The sequence below is a fragment of the Schistocerca gregaria genome, chromosome X (genome assembly GCF_023897955.1).
Source record: "Schistocerca gregaria isolate iqSchGreg1 chromosome X, iqSchGreg1.2, whole genome shotgun sequence".
Taxonomy (NCBI): Eukaryota; Metazoa; Arthropoda; class Insecta; order Orthoptera; family Acrididae; genus Schistocerca; species Schistocerca gregaria.
In genome coordinates, this window is record NC_064931.1 from 536,442,914 (window position 1) to 536,463,532 (window position 20,619).

At 37.0% G+C, this 20,619-nt stretch overlaps 1 protein-coding gene across 7 annotated transcripts in view; it reads right to left on the reverse strand.

The window, feature by feature from the left end:
- LOC126299612 (protein ST7 homolog) overlaps positions 1-18,810 on the reverse strand; it is a 158,131-nt gene extending 139,321 nt beyond the window's left edge. For 2 of the 7 annotated variants that reach the window (XR_007552830.1, XR_007552831.1), the window contains exon 1: positions 18,446-18,810. Coding sequence is in view for 1 of the 7 variants with exons in the window: in XM_049991648.1 (XP_049847605.1) it covers positions 18,446-18,514 (69 nt within the window). In the remaining 6 variants the exon portion in view is untranslated. Of the gene's footprint in view, positions 1-11,502; positions 12,627-18,188; positions 18,424-18,445 lie in introns of those variants that run through there. The other 5 variants (XR_007552832.1, XM_049991648.1, XM_049991649.1 and 2 more) reach the window with 5 other exon arrangements.
- Between the last annotated feature and the right edge of the window lie 1,809 nt (positions 18,811-20,619).

Below are 20,619 nucleotides of genomic sequence, written 5' to 3' on the forward strand. Positions count from 1 at the left end.
TGCACTGAACTCAATTTTTTATTTTTTTATGGTAGTGATAACAGCTTTGGTCTCTTATAATTTTCCTGTATTTATTTCATAATACTTTGCAGCATTCAGCATCATCCAACCATCTCAGTTCTTGTAGCTTCCTACTGAGCTTGCAGTTTTTCTTCTATATTTTTCCTTTATAATGCATTTTTCTTTTTTTTTTTTTTCATTCACGTCCTGTGCCTGTAGATAGTTTCAGTACAAGGGTCTCTACTTAATACTCTTTTAAAGATGGTCATGGTTTAATCATTGGTGATCTTGAGTGTTTGTTTCAGTTCTGATACATCATTACCCATGTAAAAAAGATCCAGCTGTCCATGATTAGATATTTGAGTCTGAACTGTGAATAGCTTATAGTAACATCTACTAATACTGGTGGTGGTGATGTCAATGACTCTTTTAGAAGTCACTATTGTAAATAAAGATACTGCCACATCCATGTTATGCTGTGCTGAATCAATAATTCTTCAAAATTTTGATCTCAGGCCTTTACCAAACAGTTTGAAGAGGCTTCCTTGTTTTTATGTATACAGAAATTCCACCATCTTCATGTCTGGATCAACAGAAGAAAGTAGAGAAGCTTTATCCTTAGCCACTGATATGATGAATTCTTATTACCTAATGAAGGTGCAGTTGATATGGACAATAATAATAATAATAATAATAATAATAATAATAATATAGTTACAAGACTACTTTTAAATTGTTAAAAGTAGGCAGAAGACAGAGAATCTGGAGGCTATGGCCTGTTAGGAAGCAAGAATTTACGAAAACCATAGAAAACTCAAACACTATGGACAGACCACGGAACAACCCTGAGGTTTTTCACAGTTTCCAATTCTTGGAACAGCCTGTTGAAAATTTATGTTGCAAAGTAACCCACATTTTTTTAACAATGTAGAAGTAAATGTTTTCAAATGATCCATCTCTCTGATTTGCACTCACTAAATTCATGTCATCACTCGCTCTCACCGTGCTTGATGAAACCACAATAGATTCTGTATGAGAGTAGATGTAAAATGTAGTCTTAGTGAATGAATCCCCAGTATATTAAAAATATGTTTGTGAATTAAGTGCATGTAGCATGGATGGTAAACTTTTGGGAATGTCACCTCAAACAGGACTATGTTTGATAATCTGAATATAAAATGTTTCATAGCAATTATCTGTGGACCAGAAACAATTTCCTGCAAATATATGCACTAATATTTCACATGGTGTTACGCAGCTTCAAAATATTGAAAATATGTCATGTCGTTATGTGTGTACATGCATGCTGCAGTGAGCTGTCCAATAGAGTGTACTACTAATTTTTTTGCCGGCCTAGAACCACACATGTACTAGAAAGCAGAATGTATATGGTAAGTCAAATTAAGAAACCTGAAAAGACACCATTCACATTAGCTCATAGCTATAAACTATAGGTAAATACACTGTGAAAGGTATTTTGTTTTCCATAATGCAGATGCCCCTGAAGATGGGCACAAGTCCAATACTAGTATGGCAATGAAATAAAAAATAAAAAGTACGATCTACTGAAGGAGGGCAAGGGTGATAGAACCTTGTGATGGCGTACTGATGACTGAATATCTCAATGGTAGTGAAGGCAGTGAGAGAGAAGGGATCTCAGTATGGCAGAACTGGTGTAAGAGACATCTCATTCTACAAAATCCACTTTGCTTCTGACAAAGGACAAGCAGCAATGTGTTTGGCATCTGTTCACCAGAGGTGCAGGCAGAACTTAGAATTCTGAAACTAACCCCTCCAGCCTTAACCACTGAGTTTTCATTACAAACTTCCACCTGTAATCTACAGAACAACAGTAGAGCAGTTCAGTCATTACAAAATTACCCCAGGATGCTACAAAATCACCATCACCGGCACAACTGGAACGTGGGAAGAAAAGACTGAACACTATATACCTCAGCCATCTTCAATATCTCATAATATCAATCTTCAGCAACAGTTGAGTTGCCAACACCTTGTGAGAATGATAGTTTTAAGAGAGGAAATTTTTTATTATATCCTGTGGTTACAGATGACCGAACACTGCTTGATTTTACTTTGTTTGTTGTATCTTCAGTGGTGCATGTGACTTTTTCATGGAAGTTCTGTTTCACTTGAGCTTGTACACAAGTAGTAGTTGAAGAAGAATTTGTGTTATTGAATTCACTTTGGAAGGGAACTTCTTGACAATAGATGAGAAAGACGATGAGAAGGTGGATTGCTACTGTAATTTATGCAGTTTACTTGCCTCTGCATATAGTATTCAGTTCATAATTTTGATGTTTTTAATCTCTCACTCCCACACATAAAGAGGAAGCTGTCTTCTACAAGTTAAACAGTTAGTAACACATTGACAAGTTACATCCCCTTCCAGGTTCACATGCACACACTACATTTCCCACCACATGTCTTGCCGTTTCGTGCCACGCTGCTATGGCTGAAGACCTGGCATTAATGACAGCATAACTTGGAAGAGCAGTTGAATGGAATGGACAGTGTCTTGAAAGGAGGGTATAAGATGAACAACAACAAAAGCAAAACAAGGATAATGGAATGAAGTCGAATTAAGTCGGGTGATGCTGAGGGAATTAGATTAGGAAATGTCACAAAGTAGTAGAGGAGTTTTGCTATTTGGGGAGCAAAATAACTGATGATGGTCGAAGTAGAGAGGATATAAAATGTAGACTGGCAATGGCAAGGAAAGTGTTTCTTAAGAAGAGAAATTTGTTAACATAGTATTGATTTAAGTGTCAGGAAGTCGTTTCTCAAAGTATTTGTATGGAGTGTATCCATGTATGGAAGTGAAACATGGACGATAAATAGCTTAGACAAGAAGAGAATAGAAGCTTTCAAAATGTGGTGCTATAGAAGAATGCTGAAGATTAGATGGGTTGATCACATAACTAATGAGGAGGTATTGAATAGAACTGGGGAGAAGAGGAGGTTGTGGCACAACTTGAGTAGAAGAAGGGATCGGTTGGTAGGACATGTTCTGAGACATCGAGGGATCACCAATTTAGTATTGGATGGCAGCGTGGAGGGTAAAAATCGTAGAGGGAGACAAAGAGATGAATACACTAAGCAGATTCAGAAGGATGTAGGTTGCAGTAGGTACTGGAAGATGATGAAGCTTGCACAGGATAGAGTAGCATGGAGAGCTACATCAAACCAGTCTCAGGACTGAAGACCACCACAACAACAACAACAATAACAACAACCTATGAATGTAGGAATGTACTTTCAGTCAAAGAAATCTTGCCATTGTCTATTCCAACAGCGCTGGTGAACAGAATCTGAGTATGAACATGATAAGCAGTATCTCAGACAATTCCAAATGTATTCAAGGAGAGGTATCTATCCACTTTCATCTGTTTCATTGACCCCCCCCCCCCCCCCCCCCCCATGTCACTGCTTGGTGACAAGTATTCTGTTTCAACACACACTTTGATAACATAAAATGTTAAGGAAGATTGGAGCCTCTTATTTATGTATTTCTTTAAGTACAGATGATGAATGTTCCAGTTTCGTCCTCAGACAAGTTATAGGTGAAGCAGGTGTTTACACAGACCACATTCAAGTATGAATGCAATATAGCCTACACTGTGTCCTTTGAAATACTATTCTACTACTGTGTGTCAAATGTTATGTTTGCATAGAAAGGCAGTACACCTCACACAATAAATATCAATTGTCAATTAGTGCTTTTATTGTGCCACAAGACAAACTGCCACAATATTACTTACACCACAACAAAATTTTCTGTGCATTTTGTGGTCAATATGAATCATCTTAGTGATTTGTTTATACTGCAAACATTTGATTTGAACAATCCAGTTTTATATTCCTTTCCATTCATGTTTTTCAGAAATAGTGACAGAGTGGTAAATGATGGTTTCAGTGTAAAATGTTCCACAACTTACTGATGAATTTCTTAAATCAGCCAGGCACTGTTAAACTTGTACCGTGACTGTCATTGTTCTACAGTTTATTAATAAAATTACTGACTGTCTGTATTTCAGCTTTTTATTTAACTATACATATGTCCACACAATAACTTGGTGAAGCAATTGAACCTCTTAAATTAATCTGATTCACTGTAAGGCCATCATGAATTTTTCAGTATTGCCCCAGCTCTATCAATCACGACAATGAATTTAATCACCAGAATCTGTTATAATAATGGTGTTCCACTTCAATTAAATACTCAAACCTGAAAATAAAACTTTTACTGTGAAACACATACAGGTTAATTAGAAAATTGAAACATGAATCTCTCACGGAAGTATGTGTGTTTGCTTTCAATATTTTTCACTGTCTCTGATTGCCAAGTGCAGGTGTATGAATTTGTTAAACTTTTTCCAATATAAATAGTAAACAAAAAACAACTGCACATAGTTTGAAGTATATGGTAAACGAGTGAATTTACAATGTAAGACTTTTTGGCAAGGTGCGACACTAGGTATGGCCTATCTGGTTGAATGTAATGGGTTACTAGTTTTACAAAACCAGCAAGGGACAGAGCTGACCTTGTAAGAGGACAATGTGAAAAATTCTCTGTTTTGTTGGGATATATTGTTCCATACCATAAGTAAAATTTCAATTTTATAAATGGAATAATTTTGTTTACAATGACTAAGTAGTACCCATTGTTCAAATGGATAAACTGGAATTCTATACAGCCACAAAAGTCTGTTTCAAAAAAGTTAACACCAATTTATCCAAAACCGCTTAAGACTAGAACAGCACGAAGGTGCCATTTGACCCCAAATGAAATATGCATAAAAAATCCACATGATTAGATCATCCATCTACCCAGATATGTGACCTATTTCTAAAGTCTAATATTTTTTCACTTACTACACTTGTTTGTTCCAAAACATTGGAATTAATCTTTGAGTACTGATACTTTCCACACTTTTCTGCAGATGGCTTTTTTGTTTGTTTATTTTTTTTTTATCTTTCATCTTGGTCATCTTTCCTTTGCGCAAACAATTTGACAATTCTTTCACTTTTTTTATTTGTCTGATGCTACAACCTCTTCTCCTTTTGATTAGCTTCCTTGTTCATGTCTTGCTATTTATTGTTTCCCCGTTTGTAAGTTCATTTATCAATTGAAGAATGAACACCTTCTCTTCAAATTACATTTTGTTATTCGACTGCATATGATCCACCCATTTATTGCTGTGATATCTAGGATATTGTAAAAGTCATGCACAATCTTCACTTGTAACCAACCTTAGTTGGATACTCAGAGATCATTTGATCAATGAAGTCCACACCAGACTCTGTAGTGTTACAAAATGTAGGCTGATGGGATGTGAAGAAACTGTCTGTTGTTAGTCTTTCTCAATTTAGAAATGGTTCCATGAGGCACGGAACAGCATACTCTCCCAATGGCTGGTTGTCTGGCTGGACTTCTTCTTTAAGAACTGGATTCGGTGACATACTGCAGCATTAATTAATCGAAATGAAGCTGGAAGGCACTAATGACAGTTATCTACTTGGTGACAGGCATACGCAGTGGATCAATTCTCCTTCAGGACATTCACAGCAGCCCTTCTTCCAGGTGATGCCATGTTATGACCTTCCATTCCGTTCCATCTAAAGCTGCATTTCTTCACTGTTGCAACAGTTGACTCCTGAGATTGGTGTGGAAAGAAAAGAGATGGGGGCGTCATCATCTATAGTAACACCTCTTCATCGTCACTTGTCTCTGGTAGTAAATCGCTACCTGAATCAGAGAAGCCACTTTCTGAGTCAATACCAGAGTTCTACAGAATATATATCATCTCTTCCTTACCAAGACCCACCCAACTGACGAAACATAATTGAAAACACCTGCTACGGCAAAAAACCACCACCACCACCTCCCACTGATAATGTGAGTAACAACAAACACACAAAACATGACTGAAATTTTACATTATTATGTCCAGCGTGCAAATGTTCCTGATAACATGTACATCATCATTTGAGACAATGAGTATTGACCATAACAAGATGCAACACAATTACTGTTGTAAGTATGAGAACATCAATTGTCTAAACAGGAGTTACATCCTAGGGTCAACTGACTCCTCCTGCTGTTCCCGGCACACTTCTTGAAATTTCAGCGAAATCGTGAATATTCAGCAAACTGCTATATACTACTGTCAAAAGTAGAAGAAATGAGCAAAAGTCAAGACTTTTGGCGGAGAGATGTTAAAAAATGAATTCATTGCAATGGAAACAAAAGTTGAAAAGTGTCTTTTGACCTCTTTCACTGTTCTAGGGTTAAATGAAGTCTACCATTCTATTTTTCACAGTAAAGAAATAAGCAGCTGAATTACTGATGATGATCACTGTTGATGACATCTCGTAACTGCAACCATAAATGAAAACTGCAATAAAATATTCTACTGTGTGGCTACTGATCAAGGTGTACAAAATAGCTGAATAGCTGGCACCAATCTTTTATGAAAAATTAACTATAAGACAAGATGGGAGCTGTTGCTGACCATAAATGCGCACTCTCTCTCTCTCTCTCTCTCTCTCTCTCTCTCTCTCTCTCTCTCTCTCACACACACACACACACACACACACACACAAAAGCAACATTTGAACTGTGATTCTTAAGTTTCTCTTGCCATATTAGTTGACTGACTAGTCCATGGATGTATTGCCAGTTCACAGTGTCCAGAAGGCAGGGCAGATATGGTGCCTACACCTATGCTTCCGGAATTGAGGTACTCCATTGGGTGGTGCCAGCCACAGCCACCAAAGTAACTGTCTCTTCAGCAACCAATGTGCATCTTCGGGTGTGGGCCGTACATGGGGGCCGCAGGAGGAGAGGGTGTAAGTCAGCCATGCACCCCCAGGTGGTCCATTCAACAGTGCACCTGACAATGGTAACATGTTTGATTGCAAAAATATTGTGCCTGCTGGGCACAATTAACTGGCAGAACACCGGTGGACTGTTCAATGTTTGAACTGTTAGAGAGAGAGAGAGAGAGAGAGAGAGAGAGAGAGAGAGAGAGAGAGAGAGAGAGAGAGAGAGAGAGAGAGAGAGACCATCTTATATGGAGTACAATTTTTTTTTTTTTTCGTACTGTAACACGGGTCCACAACTAAACTCCAGAAATGGAACAGCAAAATTGCCAGTGGGTACATGCCAGTAGTCTTTCACCAAAAACAACATGAAGTTTGAATGTGTGTGCAGGAAGGTTACAGTCTGAGTTTTCTGGAATGCAAATGGTAGTCTTCCTACAGAGAGTAGAACAACAATTGGCAAATACTACACATATCTACTAGAGCAACTGGTTGAAAGATTTGGTCTCCTCTAACTTCTACCTATTCCATCATTCAAAGAAATTTTTAGCTTGAAATAGTTTCAAGCACAATAAAGAGATTATGGTAGTTAAATTTGGCCGTTCTTCAGACCTGTAGAATACTACTTCAGGATGGGTAAAAGACTGACATAATCAACACATCTAAAATGAAACATCAAAAAATAAAAAATAAAAGTATGATGCAAAATTATAGTACCGTATCACCTAAGTGATAAGAGCATTAAAGATGGAACACAAGATCACACTGGATAAGGACAAGGAAGGAAATTCGGGGTATCCATTTTGATTTAGAGAAGTCAAGGAAAACCTTAAAATTGACAGCTGAGTGGAGCTTTTAAGCCCACTTCTCCAAAATTTGACTGTAGCAGTATCTTAACTGCAACACCACCTCACTCGATAGCAGGTTTAAAAACGCTTGCATTACAAACCAGAATTCTGCAAAATAAAGTTGGAATCAAAATTATTACCTTGTAGTACAATGGTGTAATCTACAGCCATGCTCTACCTACCACTGTGAAGTACGTGGCAGAGGGTATTTCCCTTTATACCACATATTAAGAGTTTGAGTTCCATTTAGGTATCGAGCATGGGAAGAATGGCCATTTAAATGGATCTGTGTGCACTGTCATTAATATAGTCTTTCATCAGTATGACTACTCAAACTTGAAAAAAATATTCCCTGGGGATTCCTGGCAGGGGGAGCAATTTTGGCATACCACAATAATGACTCTTATTCCCATTCAGCTGAGAAATATTGACCATGAGTAGTAGTTTGACTGCAGTTTTTAAACTTTGATAGTTTAAATAACTCGTATAATTAACATGTTTTGAAATATCAAGTATTTTAAAATTCGTGATTTGTAACACTCAATAAAATTAAATTCCAACGCTAGGTTAAAAACACAGAATTTCCTGAGATTTTGTGAAATTCATGACACTCCCTGAAATTTCCAATTTTTCCAGATAATATCTGATTCCCTGAGAAATCCAGGTATTTCAGAAGAATCACCATCCTGTTCATGGCCCCTATTGGAGTGATCTGTAAAAGACTACAGTATATTCTTGGATTCCTCCCTTATACTGGTTCTTGAAACTTTGTAAGCTTTGTAAGCTTTGTAAGCTTTTGTCAGTCAAAAATCATGCCAGGTCCCCAAAATCACTGTCAAAGCATTTCAAGATGTTTAATAAACAAAAACATGATTTAAATACATCCTTGAATTTTAAAAGTTTTATTAATTAACTCTTATTAGTTAAGCAAAGTAATTGACACAATGTAAATCAAAAACCACCCCCCCCCCCCTCCCGCTGTGTTCTATTCTTCGACACTAACATTATCCTGCTCATTGCATTCTTATTCCCCTTGCTTATTAAGTGTTTCTTTGAAAGTAGTGAATAAAGGTGAGAGAGACTGCAAGAAAATGGCACATGGCTGGCTGGTGTATCACATCAAGGGTCCATCTGATACACAGATGGATTGAGCACTTATCACTTGCATATCCTTCAAATTAGTGCTCTACAACACAAAATTACACGAGAAGGTCTAAGGTTAATGATCAACAACTACACTCTACAATTGATGAGCAATATCTATACAAAATCATTTTTCTAAAGAAATTTTATAGTCCATCATTTCTGCACATCTCTTTGACTTTCCAGTAGTTTTTTGTTGTGTTCTGTTTTAAGACTACTGCAGGGGCACAAAATAAAAAAACACTTATAACAGAACTATACAACAGTTTATTCACAATAAAATAATTTATCAGCAGCACATTTTCGGCTAACAGCAAGTTACACTATTATAAAAACAGTACAGTGCAAAATATAAGGTTTTTTCCCATCAGCAATAATTGTGCTATGATAATATTTGTCTAATAAACAGAATAATGCACCAGAAATGAAAACAATGATAGAAGTTATAGGTTTACTGGACTTGCAACTCATTTATGTTAATACTGTAAGGTACACATTAGGCCAAGGATGATTTCTGAACAGTTCTGCAGTTTCTGGTAAAGGAGGGAAATGGGGGATGTTGAGAGAAACTCAATCAAGATGCATGGGTGGCATGGATGGTAACAATGAAATGGAAAACTCAGACAGTATATTTATAGTGCATAGTGGGAAAGGAAAGCAACTGATGCAAATAAAAACTGGATGACTTTAAGGCAAAACAGCAGCTCCAATTTCAAAGGCTATTGCTAACATTAAGGTGTTAGATGTGTCACTCACTTATCCCTCAAATACAATCACATGCCCAATTAGACAGAGAATGCCTCCATTGTGGCGTTGAATACAAGGAAAGAGTTGAGAAGAGATCATGAGTGGAGGTTTCTGGAGACAAACTGGAAGAAAACATTCTAACTGGAACAACAGGTTGCCAGGAATTATTGAATATCACAATACTGACATTCTGATTTGACCACTGGCCTCACCACCAACAGCGTTTTTTAATTAGTGAATACTGTGGCGACTGATTGAATTGTAGCATAGCCCAACATTAGGTTATGCTGAAAGGTGATAGTTTCATTGCGAGTTAGTGATGCCTATGAATAAGTAACATTAACAAGTTACTTTCATTAAGTTTGTAGTACTACAGACAGGTCTGGAGAATAGCACAAGATCTATGTTAAGTTAGAAAGTCATATCTTGGTGGCAAGTTGGCAAATCCAATGTACATTTCATGACAATATTTCTTTTTTTATGTACTGCACATCCCATGGTTCTATTTACAATCCTTATTTCCCTACTGTGGTCTATAAAGTGTTTAATATGTTTTGAATTAGCAACCAACCCTGGCTTAACAATGGTAGTACTAAGTATCTACAAGCAAACGACTTGTCTGACAGTGGTAATTTTGTTTATGGGCAACTGCATTGCGTTATAATTAAAATTCAGAGGACACCATTAAGTAACTGATAATTTGAGTAGTGAACGCCAGGAAAGCTATCAAGAGAGACAAATGTTATCTGTTCCATATTTACTTGGCATCTCACAGCCACAATGGAAGCTGCAAGCTACCACGCCACCTGGTGCAGTTCACTGCACTACCAGTTCACCATGAGCTATGGCCACTTAACAGCTGCTTGCCTGCTGTGCCAGTAATGCATAGTCCACTCAACTACAATTGAGTTCAGTGCAAGCTGTGGCCACTAGCTGGCCACCTAACTCCAGCATCAGTCAGGCACAAGCTACATTCTCTCTCTGACATTTTTCCACACTTCCCTTCATGCCCCTTAAACATTAATCCCATATCAATCTGCTTGATACCTGATATGTCCTGCATCACAAGTCATTTACAAACTTAGGAGCACACCGTGCCAGCCTAGCACTGCCCACAAATCTTCCTCATGAATCAGTCTGTTTCTTAGTGAACATCGTATCAAACTCCCTGGAGTAGTTTCTAAACTTATCCTTCCCATACAGACAGAAAAATGTGGCAGATACGTAAAGAAGATAGAAAGATGTGTTAATAACAAGAACATCCTCATCTTAAATCCCCATAAACTCACAGAGGCCCCAATATTTTGTTAATTTCACACAATCGTATATCATCACAGCCATCATACTGGCTGACAGTGTTAATGCTCAAAGGTGATGGGTCGTATTGCATTCTTCAATATTTCCTGTTATTACAGTATTAAGTTCAGATCAGTTTTGATTGACATAGCAGGTTTTTAACTATTTAAAATAAAAATTTATGGGCTTCTTTCCTCACTGTTAACAATACATTTTTCAAACAAACACTCATATGGACTATGAATCTGTTACAGTATGGTTGCTGCATGTGTGTATGCAATTCAGATTTGTCTTTAGGGTGCATGACAAACTCGTCATTAAAGGCAATGTTTTTTCACTGAGAAGAGTATTGTTATGATAAGGAAGACATCTTTGATGAAGCAGAAAAATACACAATAAAAGAAACCCCATGCTCTATTAAAATTTAAATCAAAAGTAAATATTTAAAAAAAATGTGGCTGGTTGATTAATAACTAAAAGAGAATGAAGCACCAATTCTCTTACACATTAAAATACCACACATACCAAAAGTAGCAGAAAGATAAGGTTTAATATACTAGTGACAAGATCAGGTAGTCAAACAACACAAACAGCATTAAAAATTTCAAACTCAGCAGATTGTTACCTAGAATCCAAACAAACTGCTGCTAGTTTGTCAGAATGAAGAGTGCTGTCCAATAAAATATGGCATTATGGCATATTAAAAAGTGGTCTGCCAAAAACACCAGAAATCTGTGGGTCCTCCCCAGGATAAGTACATAAGTCTTGTGCCAATATCTTGTTCTTAATCTTGATAATACCACTTCTTTCCGTCAGAGTTACTTCAACATCATCTTCCACAGGCCTGTAGTGTACTTTGGCTGGTGTAGCTGCTTATAGCACCTCCAGCCACTCAATCTCCAATCGAGACATGACCACTCCTATGGGGGCTGAAAGCATGCAGTAGCATGGCAGCGCATCATAACAATGAGTAACACCATATTGTCTCCTACTGTCCTGTCCACTGGTTTCTTCCCTTGGAGTCCCTCTTGCCCTGGTACTGAGCAGAATAGTCTTTACCTCCCTTATTGTTATAACAAGGTAAGTTTAATTTGCATGATCAGTGCCATTTAGTTCTCTGTCGAATATGTGGGAGAACACAAGGAATCTGGACAGGTGAGGAAATTCTTGATTTGGCTATATTCCAGAAAGTTTATTGCCTTCAGATCACACACGGCTCAGCATCAAATACTGTGAACTGACTGCCTCTCACAACTTGGAACCATCAGCATAAAGGACTTTAAAATTGTGGTTTTTCTCTACAAATTGATAAAATACTTCTGTAAAAACATAATGTGGAGTACAAGATTTCTTAGTTACAATGGTTGATATTTATTCCAGTCCATGGTGAAAACAATTATGTCAACCGCATCTAGATTCGTAAGATCCCACAACGTCTCTCAAAGAATTCACAGCTTAGGTCCATTCATTCAAAAGCTGTTCAAGTAATGAGATGAAAGGCTGTTGACTACTGCGACGACTTGAACAATCTTAAGTATTTTATACAATAAGTAATTTTCACTCAATGGATAGTGACACAGTACAGTGCATCTGCTGAGGGTGGTGTCTGTTCTAAAACCACCTAATGCCCACAAGGTGAACACTAATTTATAGGTTTTAAGATAGCTGGTGGCTAAAAAGAATCATTTACCTGTCACAGTCTATAATACTTCACAATGGAACAGCTGCTGTCTGTCAGCACTGAGTAACATACAGGAGCGTTGGATCCAACGTGTCGGCTTTGACCCGTGACGTAAGGGTGTTGTCGTGTGTGACGACATGATGGCGCGGAGTTTGGTTTGTGAGAGTGGCGTGTTTGTAGATGTCGTTGTGTTGTGGTTTGTTGTGCTCTCTGGTGGTATGTTCAGGGTTTTCGTTTGTGTGGTGTAATGGGCTCAGTTTGCTTTTGCTCATTATCCAGAATTGTTCGAGTGTCGGCTGTGTTTGTAGTGTAATTTGTTCCAGTGAGTTAACGATTTTGTGTGAAGGTTAATTTAGTGTTGTTCGCTGTACATTGTGTGGTAATTTTAGTAAAATTAATCAGTTGTTGATTTTGTTCAGGAATGGATATGACGGATAAAATTAACAGTGTGCAGGTCAAGGGAAGTGTTCGATCCCAATGTGTGGCTATGTTGATATTGGTATCGGGAGATGTTTTTGAGCTATATAGGCCAAGGGAAGTGTTTGATCCTAATTTATGGGATCAGGAGCTGCTGTTGAGCAATATAGGTCAAGGGAAGTGTCCGATTCCAGATGATATTGTGTTAAGTGGTATTTGGGGAGTTTTGTGATGTCGGTTTTTTTCGTCATTTTGTGTAGCTTTGTATGGAGGTAGGTGTCTAAATTTGATTTTATTTAGTTTGCCCCCACCCAAAAATATCCCATTTCCCGCTCTTGTCCCGTTGGTGTCATTAGACTTCTTGTGGAAAGTGTGTGTGTTTGTTTTTCGATGTATTTTCGTCCTCATAATGTGTACGTACCGACTTTATATGCGCCATATTGGAATCGTGGTTTATGGTCGTTTCTACCATATTTGTGACATTATGGGTCAAAGCAGACGAGTGGGATCGGACGCTTCCATATTTCCAACATTATGTCACAGACAACAACAAATGTGAAATGTCAGTGCTGACAGTTAAGTCACACCAACTGACATGCTTTGTAAGACTCCTAATCAAAGCTTGTTCTTAGGGTGCATAATGAAAAGTATATCACTGGCAGATATACTACGTGGGGTATAAATCTTGTACTTTGTGCTTTTATTTCAAGTATAATTATTAAGTTACAGGAGTGGTGAGAGATTTGCTGAAAAATGCATGTGCTTGAATTTCAAAGTTACATTTGTTTCTCTGGCTAAAATGATCAGTTCGTACAGTGACTTTACGCCCGGAACTGCAGTTCATAAACTGGGTGGCAGTCCATGAATAGGTGTTGCACTTTCTATGCAGAGGATTAATCCATAAAAAATGTATGTTCAGGCTGTGTATCCTCCTCATTGTCGAAGGAGAGTACTGTTTCAAGTAGCAAAGTTGAGTGTACATTTGTGTTTATACAACTTCCTGTGTGTTAATCCAATATTTTTGAAAGCCTACTCAAAAATTTGCAAGAGCCAGTTTTTGAGGAATTAGAAATATGCTATAACTCCTTGCTTACTGCTCCCAAAGGGGTTGGCAAAGACAAGATTAGCCTAATTACAGAGTAAACAAAAACATTTAAGTAGTCATTCTTCCACATGATATGTTACAATTGCAGAACACACTTTTATTCTACAGTTGTTTGCAAATTATATATGTATTATACATATTACAGAAACAGTCACCATGATTCACTGAACTGGAAAGAATGTTTGGGTCGAGAGAGATTTGTAAACTGACTTGTTAAGTGACAATGATGATCCACCTTATACGGTAAAACTCTTCTATGTGGACTAATAGGGTATGTACATTTTTAAGAGCTAAGTGAATCATCCTGCACACTCATCACTTGAATAAAGTGTCAATAAGTAAAAACCACTGCTGGTGATGCATCATCACAAAACTGCACATTATACATTTCAGGAATGTGCCATGGATGGGAGAGAACAACAAATAAGTACCAATAAAATCAAAACAGTTGTGTTATTAAATGTGTGACCAAGGTGACTGTAGGCAGTAAGAAAAGTCACATAGTCCACCATGTGTTGTGAAACTGAATAATAGCAGTAGAGGATATATAACTAGGAAAATACAAGAGATATTCATTCTGCCTATTAATAAAAAAAATTCTTAACACCAATTAAATATGGTATCAATGATAATACTTTTTTTCCGTACAATCATGTTACTGATTGTGTGAAATTTAATAAAATATAGTTTTACAATCAAACTTGAAGTTGTAGCACACATCATTTCAGGGATGCTACAGAAATCATAACTCCACAGTCTCGGACATTACTGAATTTAAAAAGCACTATATTGTAATTTACGACAAAGTAACAATTACTTACTGTAAAAAATAGAAACAAAAATTCTGACAGTTGTAGAAATGAACTATCTTGGAAGAATGTGTAGAATATCTTAGCGAGACCACGTAAGAAATACAATAATTAGAGAATTGACCTAGACTCAAGATAGCACCACAGATAGCATATAAGAATGGCAAGTCATCTGGTACGGACATACAATGCAAATGACAGATGAAACAAGGCCAAAGATTTTGAAGCACCATCCTCAGGAAAGAAGGAGAAGAACGAAAGTTGTATGGTAGTAGGCCATGAGAAAAAGATAGATACAAGAAGACAAAGCCTGGGGAGATAGGAACCAATGGCAACATATATGTGGGAACCCCACTGGAAGAAGTGGGGGAGGTGGGAGAAGTCCCAACAGAAGATTCCTTAACAGGGTATGTAACACCCCAGTTCAAGAGCTCCTGTAAAACTCTCAGAATTTCTTAGAATTGTGCTTTTGAGATTCGAAAAATCTAAAGCAAATGCAACAGGGAAATTATACACAGAAGTTGAAACATGAATACCGTTTATAAGATCTGTTACACTGAAAAGTACAAATTTACATTTTCAGAAAACATATTACCATATGGTACTGATAAACACTAGTAACGACAAAATTTTTGGGGTTGGCATTATTGGAAAAAACATTTTTTTAAAATTATTAAAAAATTAGAAAGCAACAGTGAAAGAACTTGGACAAACATTTCCAAAGTGGGGCTGCCATTAAAGGAATAAGCAGCAGCAAAATACCTTGAACCACCAGAGGTGTATCATTTTAATAATTTGCCAAGAGACTTATATGAAAAATGTTCCATCTCAAGGGACCAATATATCAGGTTTTTTTTTCCTTCAAAACACAAAAATTAGATTTCTTACTTTGTACCGAATTTTATCATGTGTCAAGTTCCATAATATTCACGACTAAGAACCCCCAGCCTGAACTGATGTTGTCTATAACAACACTGAATGACACCAGGAATTTATGAACTTTACAGTCAGGAGCAGTTCAAAAAATAAACTGCACTATTCAAGTACCACAAAGAAATGAGAGAACAGTACAATCACGAATTGTTGCCACAGGAGGTAACACAAACCAAAGCCCCAATATGTTTCACATATTTTCTTATACAACATCTATGAGGCCTACTTCACTATGTGGAAGGAAAATTAACATGTCTTTTCTTTTGTATATATGCATTTTTGTCTATGACATTTCTTGCATCCATCAGGATCCTTTCCATATGTATCAATGGAACAAAAAGTATATATGCCTACTTAACTCAAGGTACCCCCCCCCCCCCTCTCTCTCTCTCTCTCTCTCTCTCTCTCTCTCTCTCTCACTCTCTCTCTCTCTCTCTCTCAGAAACGTGCCCATACAAGCATTTCGACACTGGAAATATTACAGAAAAGCATGTTTTGACAATTCAGAGAACACACAAGTTTAAATCGTACCCTGTAAACTTGAGTTCACATGCTGTATTAATCATATTTCTGTCTACACATAAACAGTGTAAACTACTGAAGTGCTGAGCAGTGGGCACTTAGCACTGTACAAAATGTTAGTGTTCTTTCCCATTTCAATCACATGTGGAGTGTGGGAGGAATAACTGAACATCTATGTGCATGCTACAATTAGTTTAATTTTGTTTTTGTGGTCGCTTTGTCAGTAATATGTAGAGGGTTGAAAAATATATCTGGATACCTCGCTCAACACTAGTTCTTGGAAATTTGTAAGTAGATTTTGGCAGCATGGCTGGCAGCTGCCAATTCAGCATTTCCATGAGCCAAGTCAAATAAACCCATCATCATTCATGCAATCCTCCTTTACAGACATTCAATCTCCCCTGTGTACTCCACTTTGGTATGGGTCCAACACACTAACACTAAACTAAGAAGGTATGCAGTGGTGCTTTGTAAATAATCTACTTTGTAAACTAATTGCATTTTTCCAATATCATGCTAATGAATGAGGTAATGAACCAAAATCTGCAACCTCTGCCTCACCTAAAACTAAGTCTGTGTGTTTTATTTCATTTATTTCATTTCATACCTCACCAAATTGCTACATCAGCTATTTGTATTCAATGACTGTTTCCAATGACGATTTACGGACATTGTTGTCTTTTTCAAATCGTACTTCATTACACATAATGGTATCATTTGTAAAAAGTCCTTAGTTACTATTAATATTGCTTGCAAGGTCACTGATATACAATATGAACAGCAAGGGTCCCAACACGTTTCTCTGGAGCACACCTGACATTACTTTTACCTCGGTCAATGACTCTCCATCCAAGGCAACATGTGTCCTTTGTGCCAAGAAATCCTCAATCCAGTCACAATTTTTGTTTAAAACCCAATATGATCATATTTCTGGTAGTAAATGTCAGTGTGGTACTGACAAAGGCTTTTCAGAAGCCAACAAATGTTACATCCACCTTATTAGGACTACCTTAATCCACAGATTTCAAGATGTCATGGGAGAATTCAAGTTGGGTTTCACATGAGCAATGTTTTTGGAATTCATGCTGGTTGGCAAGGTTAAGGAAACATTATGTTTGAGTTCAGTAAATGTTCTAAGATTCCACAACAGACTAATGTCAGTCTGGATAGATTAGTTCTGTAGATAGATTAGTTCTGTAGATCATTTCAGATAGTCTTGTATATAGGTGTGACTTACCCTTTCACCAAGTCACATCATGTAAAAACCATTTCAAATGCAGTTCTGCCTACTAAAAATAAAATATTAACGTGATCTGAGTCACGGAAACTTAATAGCAACCAATCGCGCCATGAAAACTGCAAACATATAATTTATTGTCAAGTACTTCAGAACAACATGAAGAACAGATGTAGAAATTACAAACCCTGGTGCTCAATCAAATTGCTCAAAGTGTAACACCTGTATCACACTTTTGTGGTTTAACCCGATTATTTTTTGAGCAATGTATCAAATGTGATGGGTGTGCCACAAAGTTCAAAATGTGGTAGTGAAATTGTTCTGCTAGCTGAGGCACCAAGGAAAAATGCTGAATCGTATCTAATCTCTATTTGTGTTGCAAACTGCCTTTCATCAGGGTTCATTTATCATTACGATGATACAGAAATAAATATACACAATACAATTTTTCAACCTACGAGAAATACACCACTACCAACGTACTAATTCAGTTACATTTAATTAAAATTCCGTATCGCGCATGTAAAACGCTGAAGTTCCATACACAAACCACTCTATTTCAGTGTTCATTGTTAATGATTTCTGTCACGAAGCATTATGCACTTACTAAGAGTTAATTCAGTACACACAATAAGCATGGCCACATATTCAAAACAAATAGCATATCTGTCACATTCTGCGTCTGTAAACTACTGATCCGAATTCGAAGCATCAAAATCGCAGTGGTGCCACATTACGCAGTGGAGGTTATGTAGGGAACATCAACAGCATAAAATCGTCGCGCATTTATGTATATACTCCTTATGATTGCAACAGCATAACACCTAAGTGGGTTGCCTTCGAGGCATTAAGGTTTTTAATTACCATTTCGCTGGCAAATCCATGTTCGTAATCATTCTTCCAGAACGTCTCTATCCACGTTGTATTAGCCATGATTAAACAAAAGAGCGATTAGTGAGAAACAGGTGAATAGTGGTAAATCAGGCATGCAACAAATTTTCCTGGAGTCAATTCGATGAATGGTGACGCTGTAAAGATGTTAAATTTGGCGTAGTCAAACTTATTTTTGAATCAGCACAACGAAATTGGAATATACGGTCAAGGCTAAATAGAACATTTCACCATTTTTTTAGTTGTTGTATCGAACAGGATTTCGAAGTACATGCTGCCAGACACAAACGGCCCATTCTGTGACGAGTTGTTTGTGGGCAATTGAATTGTTACGAGATACAATGACTGTTCGTGAGCTTCTACTTGAGAAAAATGAAAATTTTTAGTGGAACATGGTTAAAGCCCATCTATAGGCACAAAAGTTTTAGGAACATCTAATTATGCGTTGTGGTGTATATTGGTTGCCACCAGTAATTCCCTGAAAAATGAGCAACTATCACTTCATATACTAATTACTATTGGTGTCAGCACTCCAGTTGCAAAATTGGGTTGTCTCACACCCGATGTACCAATGACATATATAACGAAACCATATGACCAATAAATGCTTGTGATGAAAATAACGACACACTGTTTTTGACAGCAGAGAACCTGATATGCCTTGGGCAGAGTGTTGGCCGCCATGGTCTCTGTCTAAAGTATTGCCCATGGCCAAATGGACAACCCTCTGTCAAATGAATAGCGATTAATAGCGAAAATAGTCTACAGTTGTAACCCTAGAACGGGCGAAAAATAGTTTTAAAGAATGGTCGGGCTGGGTCTGTGGAAACCAATAAGTAAAACACTTATTAAGGTGAAAAACAGTATATTTACATCAAATGATGATTTTTTTTATTTTGTTCCGGTAGTGCTAAATGTTATAGTGACATAATTTAACTTATTCAATTATACAAGAATTGCAAGAAAACTGAAAAACATACTACTTTTTAGTTCTAAATATAAGTGAACTAGAAATACAAGTAAATTTGACTGAAACACGAATACAAATGAGAATAAGTTGTAGAACTAAGAACCAAAAATTTTGAATTTTCATTACATCAATGGAAATTGTGAATGTAAAGAGTAGTTTGAGAGATATCGTTCTCTAAAATCAGTCCCCGGAAAACATTTCAGCATAACAACAACTTGAACGGTTTGCAAAAGTATTTAGTTTTGCTGTCTTTACATTTGCAGCATCTTCCCCTTTCCCTGATTGTGATCAACTATTCCTTGTTCTTGGGTGCCAGAGAGGTTAGAGGCAAGCCTGCGAACTTCACAAGGGAGCATTGTCAAATATGACGTTACGTGAGAATTTCCAAGGGTTCTTATGTATTCGCTTCTACCTGCAACGTGTTTAGCTTGCTTTGAATACAATGTAGCCATTGAGAGCTGCAATGTTCAACAACTAAAAAAAGACACAGAGAGGCCACAGTCTTGTCCCTCTAGGAACAGTATATTCACTACACAGCATCAACGGCATATATGCCGTCTTTTGTTTTGTTGTTATAGGTTACTATACTTGGTTTTTTCTTTTCGGCGTTGCCAATGTCAATTTCATCATGATGAATTGACAAAATAAGCAGTACTGACTTGTTTCATTTTGGTAAGTATGAAAACAATGTGACGTCCTCCTGAACTTCGAACAAAAAGAAAACAGTGAACTGAATCTTTCAAAAATATAAAATCAACTTCTCTATATGAAATCCCAGCTTGTGTCCTTAAAGAAGGTGCAAATTCCATAAAATCTCCATTAACAAAAATAATCAATGAATCATTCAAATCTGGCACAAGTAACACACATACTTAAAAATAGTAATGTAGAAAACTACAGACCAATTTCCCTACTATCCACCATTTCCAAAATTATTGAAAAAAGTAATGAAAAATAGGTTAATGCAGTATCTAATAAAGTTTAACCTATTTTTGCAAAGAACATGGTTTCAGACGTAAAAGAGGTACAGAATCGGCTATTGCACAGCTTACAAGGGTCATTCTTGAGGTACTGGACGAAGGTCACCATATTAATGGAATTTTCTTGGACTTACCAAAGGCATTTATTTGATACAGTGGACCACATAATTTTATTACATAAATTAGAGTTACTAGGA